Genomic DNA, 13,906 nt, shown 5'->3' on the forward strand with positions numbered 1-13,906 from the left:
ATCCAAAGATCATCATCTGCTCAAAAACTCTCCAAAGTTTGACAACAGAATGTTAACTATGAAAGCATCCAGTGAACAGACGAAAGTTATGTCGGACTATGGTTTTGCTATTAAATCTCAACGCTGTAGTGTTTCATCCAAAACCAACCTGGTTCTTCGACTGGATGGCACGCGTTTACGAAAACTAAACTTGGATAATCCATGGACTTTATGTGTTTGTGTAGTTTGCGCTCAGAGTATAAGCACGCTAAACCGCAGTAGTGTGAATGAGTTGTTTTCTCTTGGCTTTTTGTGGTATTTAAAGGATAAACTGATATATTTTACAACTGCAGTGTCAGACAGTGTGCGGACACAACCTGGAATATGCAGGATGAACCAGCTTCAACCGGATGTAAGTCAACTCTAATGTGGTTTGAAAAGGTCACAAGTCAACTTTTTTACTTATAATTTTATACAGAACAGATTATTATTATATAGGCTACTATTATATTTTATACACTTTATATATATATATAATTTTATACTATACTAAATATACTTTTTATATGATAGTTTTACGACATCACTAATACACAAAAGAATGGTGACATTATTAGGCCATTGCATAACTGACCTCAATGCTTTTGCCCTAAATGTACAATCAATTCAATTCTAACTTTTAAATAAATCTCCAGATAACACATGATGACATGCTATTCATAATTCAGAATAAAGGAGGATTTTCCTACATAAAAGTATTGACTGTTGAATGAAGTTGAATGAAGAGGTTGCTGCTGCTGCATAAGCAATATTTTAATGAATTATATAGGCTACAAGAGTTTAAGAAATGACTGCTTTTAGCATGCTTTATGCAATGATGATGGCTATAATACTATAACAATACTATCTTCTTCTTTTGTAGTGTGATAAGTTGAGTGGGTGTGTCAAATGCACCTCTGAACATCATGAAGATCAAGGAGCTGAACCTGGGGAATGAGTCTTCTGCTATAGACCACATGACACACACTTCACACAAATGCACTTTCATGCATGATAGATAGATAGATAGATAGATATGTTCTTTCAATGCACTTCAGTTTTGTGGGATATACTGCAGTGTTTTATACAATTTATACCTTTGCCACTGTTTTTGCACCATACTTTTCCCTTAAGGATAAAGAAGTTGTAAAAAAAAGTTGCTTATTTAATTTTTTTGTAAAGTACAATCAACTTAAGTCATTTAAACTTAAATTACATTAAACTGACTTGAATAAGTTGAATCTTGTATAACTTATAAATTATTGTTGAAAATTGCTTAACGTATTTTGATGAAATGTAAAATGTTCAATGTAAAAACATATGTTGTCATAACTTATTAATCATATAATTTTTTACAGTGTGCATGTTTGACTTTGTGTCTATTAATAAATAGGCCACTTGTTAACAGTTAACACTTGTTAGTGTGCTCCTGTGATTTTCCGGAAGGATGATTGTGAGACTGCTGACAACATTGTAGCAAACTTTATTATAAGAGTCACAGCATGCTATATGTGTATAACTATTAAGCAAAATTAAAGTTCATTATTAAGAAACAAGACTAAATGGAGTCTCAGACTCCAATTCTCTCTTGAAACAAGACCACAGCATTCACCTTTTGACCAATACATTTCCAAATGATATTTGCAATGCATATATATTATATAAATGCAAGTTATGCTATATGAATGTGAGTTCCATTTGCATGCCATTAATCAATCAATCCTTCAACAATGCCATTTCTCCTGTTTTTGTGTACAAATACTAGGCTACTCTAGACAAAATGAATGTGGCTCAACAGGGGAGTTGCTTCTATTATCTTCTTGACTTTACAGGTCAACTCCATATCATCTCACAGTTGACATATCCAGGTTTACAGTGACTGTGGGACGATTCCATGATTTATAAAAATTCACAAGTACCGATTTAAGTCGGGCACATATGCTTTTCTAATTGAGGAGGCCACCTGTTTTCCACCTCTGGTTGCTCTTGTAATAAGATCCTCGGTCACCAGAGACACTGCTAATAAATTTCGCGGGATCAGCATAAAAACCATGACGCCTTATACAGCAACGCATATCCAGAGGTCAAAACCTTTTCTCTAACCTTTCACCTTTCATGGACACAAAGGAAATGCGTTTTATGTACACGTATCTCTTCATTAAGGTAAACACAGAAGAGGGAGGGACTTCCTAAAAATGACGCCACCCGGAAGTCAAGTCAAGAACTCTATTACATTCTTGAGCGAAGCTTGAAGGGTATACGCGAAGGAAGTTTACTGCGCTTCAAATGAAGGATTATTCAACGTCTAATCCACACCAGAGTCAAATAAATGACTTGGATTAGTTGAAATTGGACATAATCTTTGAAGCGACGGAAATATGAGTGTATGCAGACGGGAAACATGACAGAGTATGAGTGCGCGTTGACTCGTGTAAGTCAGATATGTTGGCATTTTTTACGCATCATTGTGTTGCTTAAACTCATCTCTCATGGGTGATAAACAGGTTGGTTTAGTTACTGTTAAACGGTTGTGGTTGAGGGAGTTCTGGATGAGCTACAGGTGAGATTATTGATCGACGGACGAGCCTGCTTGATAATGTTGCGTTACCATTTGCACATACTATACAATGGGAAGGTACATTTCGAAATACATATTCAACCAATAACAGTGACTAATTAAACAACAACTTTAATGCATTTTGAAACTGATCTTAGTATAATTAAAAGGTGTACTGTATCATGATACATTCTCATAATGTAGTTGACAAATACATTAGGTTTAATTTAGCTTACGTATATGCTCTAACAAGTCACAATTTATTTTCCATCATTTTAAATCACACGTTAACTATTTAAATATTTATTTAAACGAAGTAGCAGTCAAATTAGCAGCAGTTAAATAACAGATTTTGAAGCACAAATATATGATGTAGTCTCTCAATTAATATGAAATCATACTCATAGAACATAGTGTATAATAATTATACAAAATGTTTAAAATAGGATTACACTGCAGGACACCACTGTCATGGCTTCATATAAAATACTCTAATTCATGGATTATCAGAACAACACTGATCATTTTTCTCATTTTCATTTAATTTAACTCGATGTAGTAAAAGAACAAAAAACCAAAGTAAAAACTACATAGACATGTCTTAAAACTCACTAAAACACAAATCACGAAAACTTAATATAAATATATGAAAATAATACAAATTCAAAATATTATTAAAAACTATATCTTATTGATACTAAAATAACGTGTATCCCTTGTACAGGATATTGTTTCTGAGTGGAAGTAATTGCTGTATAAGGAGATTTGAATAATATTCAAAATAAAAAATAAGTAAAATAAATAAATAAAAACGTGTACCACACGTCATTTGAGATTTCAGTGAATAGGCTAATGTGTGGAAGGTGAAAATGTACCACGTTGTAAATAAAAACTATGCTACACATAACTATAAAAAAAGATAGACCACCTTGACTAAATTAAGTGTTTTGCATTAAATGAAACGTTATGTACACAGAACAAATCCACTCAAATTGTGCACCAGTGAAATGCAAAAGAAGTGGACTTTTTTCCATTCTAATCTGTTGTTTGTAACATTCACACTTGTATGCAAAAGTGATTCAAATGAGAAAAATACTGAAGCTTTCTCAGCTGTTTGGTTGTAAAACTTGAATTTAATATACTGATTCTGAACAGTTGGCAAACATTACATGTGACCTTGTCTCTGTTTATCTTGCTTATTTTACAGGCTCTGCTGAAAGTAACTGTGCCACTTTGGACCGTAACATCTATATCACAATCCTGAAACCTGGAATATGTCTTATTTTCACCTTCTGTTAGTTTAATGTTACAAAGTTCTTTTATTTTTGTGACAACTGACCGAAAAATATCATGCGTAGCATGTGAAAAAAAATTCAAAGATCTACAAGGCTCTTCTTGGCCATCCATCCATCAAACCTTCCTGTTCTACATGCCCGCTTTATATATCCATCCATTTCTTCCTTCCTGAATCCTCTGTCCCATCACGCATCAGGCCATGCTCCCCAAGAGAAGTTCTCTTATCATTTTTGGTGCTTTCATATTTGTAGCTTGGAATGTCATTCTTATTTTTGTCTTCATGAGACGCCCCTCCAGTCAAGGGTCTCTGGACAGCCATGGGGAACCTGGTAAAACTGGGGACGGAGCCGAAGGAGGCAAGTTCGCAAATATAATGAAAGAGGTGATGCGCGTAGCTGATGCATTTGAAGCTGAACTTGAATCGCAGAGGAAGATCCTATTGCAAATCCAGAACCAGTGGTCAGTTTGGGAGAACAAAGGCGGTGTGACAGCTGCCAATCAAAATGTAGAACATTCATCTCCGGTGGTCATCCCTATTTTAGTCATTGCTTGTAATCGTGTGACAGTGAAACGCTGTCTTGACAAACTCATTGAGCACCGACCGTCGGCCGAGCTCTACCCAATCATAGTGAGCCAAGACTGCGGACACGCAGAAACATCTGATGTGATCGCCTCGTATGGCAGTCAGCTGACCCATATCAAACAGCCTGATCTTTCAGATATCTCAGTACCCGCACAGCATAAGAAGTTCCAGGGTTACTACAAAATCTCGCGGCATTACCGTTGGGCGCTCAACCAGGTTTTCAACACCTTTTCGTACTCAACGGTTGTCCTTGTGGAGGATGATCTGGAGGTAAATTCCTTTTAATGCATGTTGTGTGTATAAAGTCTATCATTAAAGGAACAGTTCACCCAAAATTCAAAGATGATACACAAGGGAATTTTGTTTTAAGGCTAATTTTTTTTTTTTTACCATGCAATTACAGCGAAAGGAGACTGAATTTTTCAAGCTTCAATAAAACTGTAAAAGCATAAAAAAGTATCTTGAAAATGATTGCTAAGACTCATGCACTATATGTAAAATCTTGTGGAGTCATAAAATAGCTTTGTACGTGTGTGCACACTTTATGTATGTATGTTTATATATACCTCCAAGTCATATGTGTGTATATATATATATATATATATATATATATATATATAGCAGAGGTGGGAGTAAGTCACACATGTGCAAGTCACAAGTAAGTCTCAAGTCTTAACCTTCAAGTCTCAAGCAAGTCCAAGTCAATTTTGTGAAAAGCAATTCAAGTAACTGCTTTATGTCAAGCAAGTCAAGTCGTAGCTTGGGTTAAGCAAGTCACTGGCAAGTCATACAAATGTTTGATGATTTAACTGAATTTATATATTAAAATAAGTTAAAACTGTAGTAGTTACGGACTATGGGATTTTTATTTGCAACAAAAAAAATTGCAATATGCATTTCTACTCAAAAGGACTCCACATACAGCTGAGTTGTTAATACAATAACAATCTAAAAATAAATAAAATGTAAAACTACATAGCCTAAAATGTAACTGAAATTAGGCCAACATAAAAGCATGTAAAATATTGAAACAGCTGCTGTACCGAAATATGCCTCAAACATTGCAGAAGACCATTAAAAAGTATTAATCAATGCAAGTATAATGGTTTCTATGCCACCAAATGGCATTCTTCAAACAAGCATCCCCTTCATGGAACATGAACATATATATCCTCAAGTTAGATATTTCCTTTTTTTTTTTTTTTTAAGGAAAGAGAAAGAGAGATTATTTGATTTAGTATGATTAAAGTGAGTGGATGTGAGTGCATATGTATGAGTGAAGAGTGTATTGTTTGCATGTGCATGGTTGAGTTTGACTTTTTTTTATTTTCGTGTGTGTGTGTGTGTGGGGGGAGAGAGAGAGAGAGATGATTTGAGTGTGATTCATATTTGTGAGTGAATGTGTGTGCATCTGTATGAGTGAAGAGTGTATTGTTTGTTTGCATGTGCATGGTTGTGCTTGCAAGTTCGAGGTTTTTATTAATTTTTCTGTTTGTTTTGTTTTGTTTATTTGTGGATGCATGGTTGGGTTCGCAAGTCTTGTATGAATTTTTTTATTTGTGTGTGTGTGAAGGTGTATAGGCCTACAATCTTTTATGTGCGTCCCCAAAAACTATCCATAGGCTTTTCACTCAAACACTGAAGACCAATTATTAGACAGTGTACGATTGCAAAAAAAAAAAAGTTTACAGTTTATTGACTACGGAAGCCCTGAACCGCAACGTAAAAAAAAAAAATTATGTAAAAAAAAAAAAAAAAAAGTAAAAAAAAAAAAAAAAAATTATGTAAAAAAAAAAAAAATGCTATCATTTCGAGATTAAAGTCGAAATGTTTCGAGATTAAAGTCGAAATGTTTCGAGATTAAAGTCGAAATGTTTCGAGATTAAAGTCGAAATGTTTCGAGATTAAAGTCGAAATGTTTCGAGATTAAAGTCGAAATGTTTCGAGATTAAAGTCGAAATGTTTCGAGATTAAAGTCGAAATGTTTCGAGATTAAAGTCGAAATGTTTCGAGATTAAAGTCGAAATGTTTCGAGATTAAAGTCGAAATGTTTCGAGATTAAAGTCGAAATGTTTCGAGATTAAAGTCGAAATGTTTCGAGATTAAAGTCGAAATGTTTCGAGATTAAAGTCGAAATGTTTCGAGATTAAAGTCGAAATGTTTCGAGATTAAAGTCGAAATGTTTCGAGATTAAAGTCGAAATGTTTCGAGATTAAAGTCGAAATGTTTCGAGATTAAAGTCGAAATGTTTCGAGATTAAAGTCGAAATGTTTCGAGATTAAAGTCGAAATGTTTCGAGATTAAAGTCGAAATGTTTCGAGATTAAAGTCGAAATCTTTCGAGATTAAAGTCGAAATCTTTCGAGAATAAAGTCTTCCGTAGAAGTTGTGTGTGTGCTTGCCGTTATTTCACATTGCCGCACATGCGTGTGCGTGTGTGTGTGTGTGTGTGTGTGTGAACTGGATCTATACAAAATAATAGCTTTTTACTTTTATCTGGGCTTTTCAACAAAGGGATATTCTACAACATGACATTAGGCTATAGGACTTTATAAAATATACTGTCAGACTGGATCAAGATATCCAGCTTTATGAATGAATGAATGAATGCATGAATGAGGCATTTATATAGCGCTTTCATATGTCTACTGTAGGCCTACACTTAAAAGCGCTTTACAATCATTTCAGGGAATCTTTCCTCAACCACCAGTGGTTATTATATTTGAGGAAATCACGGGATCCGGCCAAATGATTGGATACAGAATGATGCACTTAAAATGTATCCAGAACGTACGGTGTCTGTCTATTATAGACGGCAGTTCGACTTCACAAGCGCATGTATTTACACACACGCACACGCATGAATGCCTGTGCGGCAATGTGAAATAACGGCAAGCACACACACAACTTCTACGGAAGACTTTATTCTCGAAAGATTTCGACTTTAATCTCGAAAGATTTCGACTTTAATCTCGAAACATTTCGACTTTAATCTCGAAACATTTCGACTTTAATCTCGAAACATTTCGACTTTAATCTCGAAACATTTCGACTTTAATCTCGAAATGATAGCATTTTTTTTTTTTTTACATAATTTTTTTTTTTTTTTTTTTACTTTTTTTTTTTTTTTTTTACATAATTTTTTTTTTTTACGTTGCGGTTCAGGGCTTCCGTAATTGACAAAAGCTCAAGGTTGTGTTTTATTGCGAGTGTACACAAATATAAGTAAACACTTTGCAGTTTGAATGATGTTCTGTATGAACTAAATGACAGAGTATGTTTTTATGTTTCCACTGTTCGATCGCGCCAATGTCTCTCACACACACACCCACACCCGCAACATATTTCAGCATTGCAATCTTGACATCGCCCTCGCAGTCGCAGCCTGTTCATTATAGCCACAGAGCTAAGGCGGGACAGATTACGTGACCGTTAAGAACCCGCGTATCTAACAGTAGTTCCACATTACATTAATTAATTTACACTTGAGTGTTATTTATTTTTATACCGTGCAAATTCATGCACTAACCGTGACGCCCGTACCGTTTCGGTTCAATACGAATACATGTACCGTTTCACCCCTAGTCTGTGCAGCGCCAGTTCAAGTCGAACAAGCCTGTTAGCAGTCTCTGCTTGCCTGCTGCGTCACGTGGTTAGGTTGCGGTGCGTTCAAAAACAGATATTTATTAAACAGAATACAAGTTATTTCGAGTCATTTAACTCAAGTCCGAGTCAAGTCATGAATATAAAGTCCAAGTCAAGTCTTTTATAAATATTTGTCAAGCAAGTCTGAAGTCCTAAAATTTGCGACTTAAGTCCGACTCGAGTCAAGTCATGTGACTTAAGTCCGACTCGAGTCAAGTCATGTGACTCGAGTCCCCCACCTCTGATATATAGTAGTCAGTCAACATTTGAAGTGGCTCAAAAAAGTTAAAGTTGTCCTAAGACAAGAACGGGTATTGTTCAAAATTCATGTATAACTTTGATAAAAGGTTTTGATACACACACACATATATTTATATGTATTTATACGTTGTTATTCACTGAAAATGTTAATAGCTGTTCTATTAGTATCAGGAGAAGTATCTAATAGTTTAATGGATTAGTGTCTAATAGAATCAGTTCACTGGAGGAGAAAATTTTCAGTGAATAATTAGCTAAATTTCATCTTGATTCTGACACAAAGCCATTGGTTAACTACAGAAGACTTGGCATTTAGCCGTAGGGACCACATTATAATACTTTTATAGATGCTTTTTGCATCCTTTTTTTGAAGCTTGAAAGCTTCAGCACAATGTTCAGAGTGTCTCCTTTTGTGTATCATTTTGGGGGTGAATTCACATTTTATTTTGTTGATGGTATGTTTGATCTTTTTTACACCAGGTGGCCTCTGATTTTTTCGAGTACTTCAGATCGCTTCATCCAATTTTAAAATCAGACCCAACTCTGTGGTGCGTGTCTGCCTGGAATGACAATGGCAGGGAAGGATTTGTGGACCCTGGAAAAGCGAGCCTGTTGTACAGGACAGATTTTTTCCCAGGCTTGGGCTGGATGCTCACAAAGGACCTATGGGCAGAGCTTGAGCCAAAATGGCCGGCCTCATTTTGGGATGACTGGATGCGGCACCCCGATCAACGCAGAGACAGGTCCTGCATCAGGCCAGAAATTTCCAGGACTTTAACATTTGGCAGGAAGGGTGTGAGTTTGGGGCAGTTTTATGACAAGTACCTCCGCTTTATCAAGCTCAATACTGAATTTGTGCCTTTTACAAAAATGGACCTGTCTTATTTAGAAAAGAATAAATATGATGAGAGCTTTGAGAAGGAGGTTTACGGTGCTCCGGTTGTCACCGTGGAAGATTTGCAGAGTGGGAAACTGTCTGGGTCTGGCCCATTTCGGGTGCAGTATTCAAGTCCAGATCGTTTTAAAACATTGGCTCGCAATCTTGGCGTAATGGACGACCTGAAGTCAGGAGTCCCACGAGCTGGGTATAGAGGTGCAGTTAGTTTCCTTTTTCGTGGAAAGAGAGTCTATTTAGCTCCACCTGCTGGTTGGAGTCAATATGATCCAAGCTGGAGTTGAGGTGGGCTGTGCCTACATCACAATATTTCTTCTTTTTTTAAGGTGCAAAATACATGAAAATAATATAGCATGTTATCTGTTACCATTATTTCCTTCACATCATTCATGAGAGTAATTGTCTTAAAATTCCATTGTGCTGCTTTATGATGGAAAAACTTCCAGAGGGGTTTCAGGACGAAGATAAGATGATACCAAAGACAATAACAGATTAATTGATCACTCAGACGTTTTCCTCAGGTTTCATTATTTGTGTATATAATGTCAACTAGGATTTACGTGAGAACTTTTAGTCGCTTCATTAAACTGATAGACTTAAATCTTATCCTGACCAGTTATACATTTATCACACAAAGCATATTTGTTTAGGAACTGAAAATGATGGTAAAATATGATTAAAAAAGTAACACTTATTTTTTAAAAACTGTGAATACTGTTCTAAGTGCCTTTAAATATTGGGTGTTTTGATTCACTTCTGTGTACTGTCTTTATTATTAAATCATGTGTATGGTTCATAGCATTGTGATTGGAATATATTGAGAAAAACCACATTATGGTTTGTGTTTTACTTATACTGGAATTTTTGAGAGGAAAATAAATGTTTTGTTAAATTTAATCTAATACCTCATTTTTTATAAAAAATAAATAAATAAAAATGATTATTATTAGCCACACAAAAGACTCGTAAATGCGCACCCACGCTATTACGTTACACGCATGTTACATAACGTTGACTACAGTAGCCCAGAAAGTCCTAAAAGGTTTGGTTTCGCGTTTTCTATTTACCTCACTTGAGTATCTCATTTCGAATTATTGAATGGTGGAAGCAGTTCGATGTTAGCCATGGGGTAAATTTGTGATAAATTAATGGACTTTAGACGGTTTTTGGTCATGTAATCTCCATATTACCTTTCATGGAACTTTTAAACTCGTCAATCCGGTTTATTTATTTCCTGATAGTCATTTGCAGTAGCGAGAAAGCTAAACTAAGTTACCATAGAAATGAAGAAAGGCAAAGACATTTAAAATATAGACAAGGGACGTTAAGTTACCTCTCTTTTTCGCTTTCGATTTGATAGTTTGCGCCTTGTTAATCGGCAACATTTGATCTCGGATATCTGAAGAGGCCTGTAAATGGATCCAGCGGCTTTGCGTGAAAGTCCTGCGGGTTCAGGAGCAACTTCAGTGGAGGAGAGAGGAGGAAATGAGACGGAGGAGGAGGTGACTGAGGACGGCAGAGAAGCTGATGGAGAATCCGAGGAAACGGAGATGGAGAGGAAAGACTGCGAGAGATCAACATGTCCAGATGAAAACTCACTCACCGAGGAGGAACTGGATCCCAGAATACAGGTAATCTGACATGTGAAAGTTCTGATACAACACTGTTTATTGAAGTTATTTATTACTATTTTTTAAAACGTTTTGATCCAAAACCAAGCCGTCCACGAGCAAGCTGTTAAATATCTTGTATCTCTTTAGCAAATTCTTTATTAATTAACAAATATTATATGTTTAACAGATTTGAAGTTCGTGGACGTTAAGTTATGAATGTAAATCAAAACAATCTTGACATTTCTGTTTCTATGTGCACTATCAATCAAACATTTAGACAAACATGTTTGTTCTTTATTATTACTATTTTCATTATTATGTCATAAAATCACCTGTTATATTATATATTCTTTATATTCCCTTTGCTTCATAGATTCATCATCACCACTTTGGGCATAATAATAATAATGTTAGTTATTATAAAGTTTTACCAAATGTATTTTAATGAAGTTATTATAATCTCAAAAAATCTTCGGTTTCTGGGTCACCCTTATTTTGAATTGAACCATCAACACTGAAGATCATTAACCGTTGTGCGACTGTCATCTGCTGTGTTTCTGTGTCTAGGAGGAACTGGAGCGCCTGAATGAGGCCAGCGAGGAGATCAACAAGATGGAACTGGAACTCCAAGTATGTGGAAGTTCAGAATGCTTTTGGGGGGAAATGGTTCCTTACTTCTGAGACATTTGGAACGGTTTTGTTCTTTGAATGGCATAGTTCACCCTAAAAAAAAAAGGTCATCATTTTGGCTACTCACCCTGGTGTTCTTGTAATGCAGTATACTGTTGTTTTTCGGACAACAAAAGGAGAAAATTTACCGCTCGTGCTCATCCATAATATTGACCAGCATTAAGCTTTAAAAAAACAAGCAACAGAATGGTCCCATGCAGCAATGCTGTATATTCCTAGTGTTCTGGGGGTATACGATAGGATTTGGCAAAAAAGAAACCAAAATTGGATGTTTTATTATTATTATATTAATACATTATTATTAATTAATGAAAAATGATTAATGAAAATCCTGACTTTGGATGGTCTTCTGTGCACGGCTGCAAGTTCATGGGACTCTATTACTCACCCAAAAAAACAATCTGTGTACTTTCTTCAATGAGTTGATCATCTCCAGACCGTAACTCTATTAGTCTGATCACAGTCAGAATGTGAATGCGATAACAAAATGGATATGGGTTGTATTTCATGTCGCGTTTTTATTTATCTTGATTTCTCACAAATATGCTTTCTGGCCAAGTCAGAGTGAACTGCGGCACTAAAAGCTTGACACTTTTAATCAAGAACGAGTGTACATGATTATAATCTCAGGTTTTAGACTATACTTGGGATCCACTCGGCAACCTTTCTGCTACTAGCCTAGCTTGATTATTAAACATTAAGCAACACATAGTGTTATTTTAGTATCATTGAGATGCAATCATAGTTTTATTAATATTCTGAGTTAGGTTTTATTTTTATATTTTGTTTTAATTTTAATGTTAAAGTTTTAGTAATTTTAATGTACCCCTTTAATTTGTCTTATTTATATATGTCTATATAGTTTTGATTAATTTTATATCAGTTTTAGTACGTCAAGATAAACTAAATGAAAATGGGAAATGTTGCCTTTGCAACTAGCTGAAATAAATTGTTTATCTATTTTTTTTAAAATATTTTATTTCAGTTAACATTTATTTTATTTCAAGTAACAAAAATGTTTATTTTATGGTTTAATCTTAATTACCTATAATAACCACCCTATATAAAGCAGATACAATTATGATTTTCCCTCTCTTGGATGCCAAACAAGATTAACAGTAACAACTGATCTTGCTTGATACACACACTTTATTTTATTATTAACTTGTTGTGAATGGTATGCGTCTATTTTTGTTGTCAGGAGTTTCGGTCCAGCCACAGGAGGATAATGAACGAATCTGTGCTTAAACTCAAGGCCAAAAGTTCAGAACTGGGGTCCTGCATCGAGAAGGCCAGGCCTTACTATGAGGCACGCAGGAAAGCAAAGGAGGTACCCGGGCACACACTCTCTCTGTTTAGCCTTCTGGAAAAGGCCTGTGTTCCAACGGCTGTCCTCACAACCTTCACCTGATAAAATCCTATTGTCTCTTCAATACATTATGGTTGGTTTCACTCTTCTTAGGCCCAGCAGGAGACCCAGAAAGCCGCGCTCAGCTTTGAGAGAGCGGTGTCCATGCACTCGGCTGCTCGAGAGATGGTCCATGTGGCTGAACAGGGCCTCACTGCGGTCAAGACGCTGGATCCAACCTGGCAAGAGATGTTGAATCATGCTACATCAAAGGTATGCCACTTTCCCTCAGCTTCTCTTATCAAGTGGTATCAAGCAGATAAATCTCTAACCTTGAACTTTGAGCATGTTTTCTTACGGAGTCGACTTGACAGAATCATGTATCATAACAGCATTCTGCATAATTTTGCAAGTACATACGTGTGTGTGTGTGTGTGTTTGTGTATGTATGTGTATATATATATACACTCACCTAAAGGATTATTAGGAACACCTGTTCAATTTCTCATTAATGCAATTATCTAATCAACCAATCACATGGCAGTTGCTTCAATGCATTTAGGGGTGTGGTCCTGGTCAAGACAATCTCCTGAACTCCAAACTGAATGTCAGAATGGGAAAGAAAGGTGATTTAAGCAATTTTGAGCGTGGCATGGTTGTTGGTGCCAGACGGGCCGGTCTGAGTATTTCACAATCTGCTCAGTTACTGGGATTTTCACGCACAACCATTTCTAGGGTTTACAAAGAATGGTGTGAAAAGGGAAAAACATCCAGTATGCGGCAGTCCTGTGGGCGAAAATGCCTTGTTGATGCTAGAGGTCAGAGGAGAATGGGCTGACTGATTCAAGCTGATAGAAGAGCAACTTTGACTGAAATAACCACTCATTACAACCGAGGTATGCAGCAAAGCATTTGTGAAGCCACAACACGCACAACCTTGAGGCGGATGGGCTACAACAGCAGAAGACCCCACCGGGTACCACTCATCTCCACTACAAATAGGA

The 13,906-nt window shown here is 36.0% G+C and overlaps 2 protein-coding genes and 1 long non-coding RNA gene across 4 annotated transcripts; all 3 read left to right on the forward strand.

Annotated features, from left to right (window-relative positions):
- Positions 1–2,210: 2,210 nt before the first annotated feature.
- On the forward strand, positions 2,211–10,004 carry LOC309492031 (alpha-1,3-mannosyl-glycoprotein 2-beta-N-acetylglucosaminyltransferase-like). The gene is made up of 3 exons (XM_082191042.1): positions 2,211–2,449; positions 3,783–4,724; positions 8,837–10,004. The coding sequence occupies exons 2-3, from the start codon at positions 4,071–4,073 to the stop codon at positions 9,533–9,535; spliced, it is 1,353 nt and encodes a 450-aa protein (XP_082047168.1). The 5' UTR covers positions 2,211–2,449; positions 3,783–4,070; the 3' UTR covers positions 9,536–10,004.
- LOC309492033 lies at positions 4,731–8,830 on the forward strand. 2 transcript variants are annotated; one of them, XR_014203409.1, is made up of 3 exons: positions 4,731–6,137; positions 7,619–8,319; positions 8,354–8,830. It is a non-coding gene; the product is annotated as an uncharacterized lncRNA (long non-coding RNA). The 2 variants fall into 2 exon arrangements; XR_014203410.1 differs by having other exon boundaries at positions 4,731–5,148; positions 5,208–6,137; positions 7,619–8,830.
- Positions 10,005–10,245: 241 nt separating the features above from the next.
- On the forward strand, positions 10,246–13,526 carry LOC309492032 (SH3 domain-binding protein 5 homolog). Its single transcript, XM_082191043.1, has 4 exons — positions 10,246–10,882; positions 11,432–11,494; positions 12,756–12,884; positions 13,017–13,526. The coding sequence occupies exons 1-4, from the start codon at positions 10,667–10,669 to the stop codon at positions 13,425–13,427; spliced, it is 819 nt and encodes a 272-aa protein (XP_082047169.1). The 5' UTR covers positions 10,246–10,666; the 3' UTR covers positions 13,428–13,526.
- The last annotated feature ends 380 nt before the right edge of the window (positions 13,527–13,906 follow it).

The sequence above is a fragment of the Leuciscus leuciscus genome (assembly GCF_965113295.1).
Source record: "Leuciscus leuciscus genome assembly, contig: HAP1_SCAFFOLD_859, whole genome shotgun sequence".
Classification (NCBI taxonomy): domain Eukaryota; kingdom Metazoa; phylum Chordata; class Actinopteri; order Cypriniformes; family Leuciscidae; genus Leuciscus; species Leuciscus leuciscus.

What these genes read in the sequence shown, in the direction of transcription:
- LOC309492031 (XM_082191042.1), top strand. Translation starts at nt 4,071, where the DNA reads ATGCTCCCCAAGAGAAGTTCTCTTATCATTTTTGGTGCTTTCATATTT. An exon ending in TTGTGGAGGATGATCTGGAG is followed by an intron (nt 4,725 to 8,836) that starts GTAAATTCCTTT and finishes TTTTTACACCAG; the next exon opens with GTGGCCTCTGATTTTTTCGA.
- LOC309492032 (XM_082191043.1), top strand. Translation starts at nt 10,667, where the DNA reads ATGGATCCAGCGGCTTTGCGTGAAAGTCCTGCGGGTTCAGGAGCAACT. An exon ending in AACTGGATCCCAGAATACAG is followed by an intron (nt 10,883 to 11,431) that starts GTAATCTGACAT and finishes TTCTGTGTCTAG; the next exon opens with GAGGAACTGGAGCGCCTGAA. An exon ending in AGATGGAACTGGAACTCCAA is followed by an intron (nt 11,495 to 12,755) that starts GTATGTGGAAGT and finishes TTTTGTTGTCAG; the next exon opens with GAGTTTCGGTCCAGCCACAG.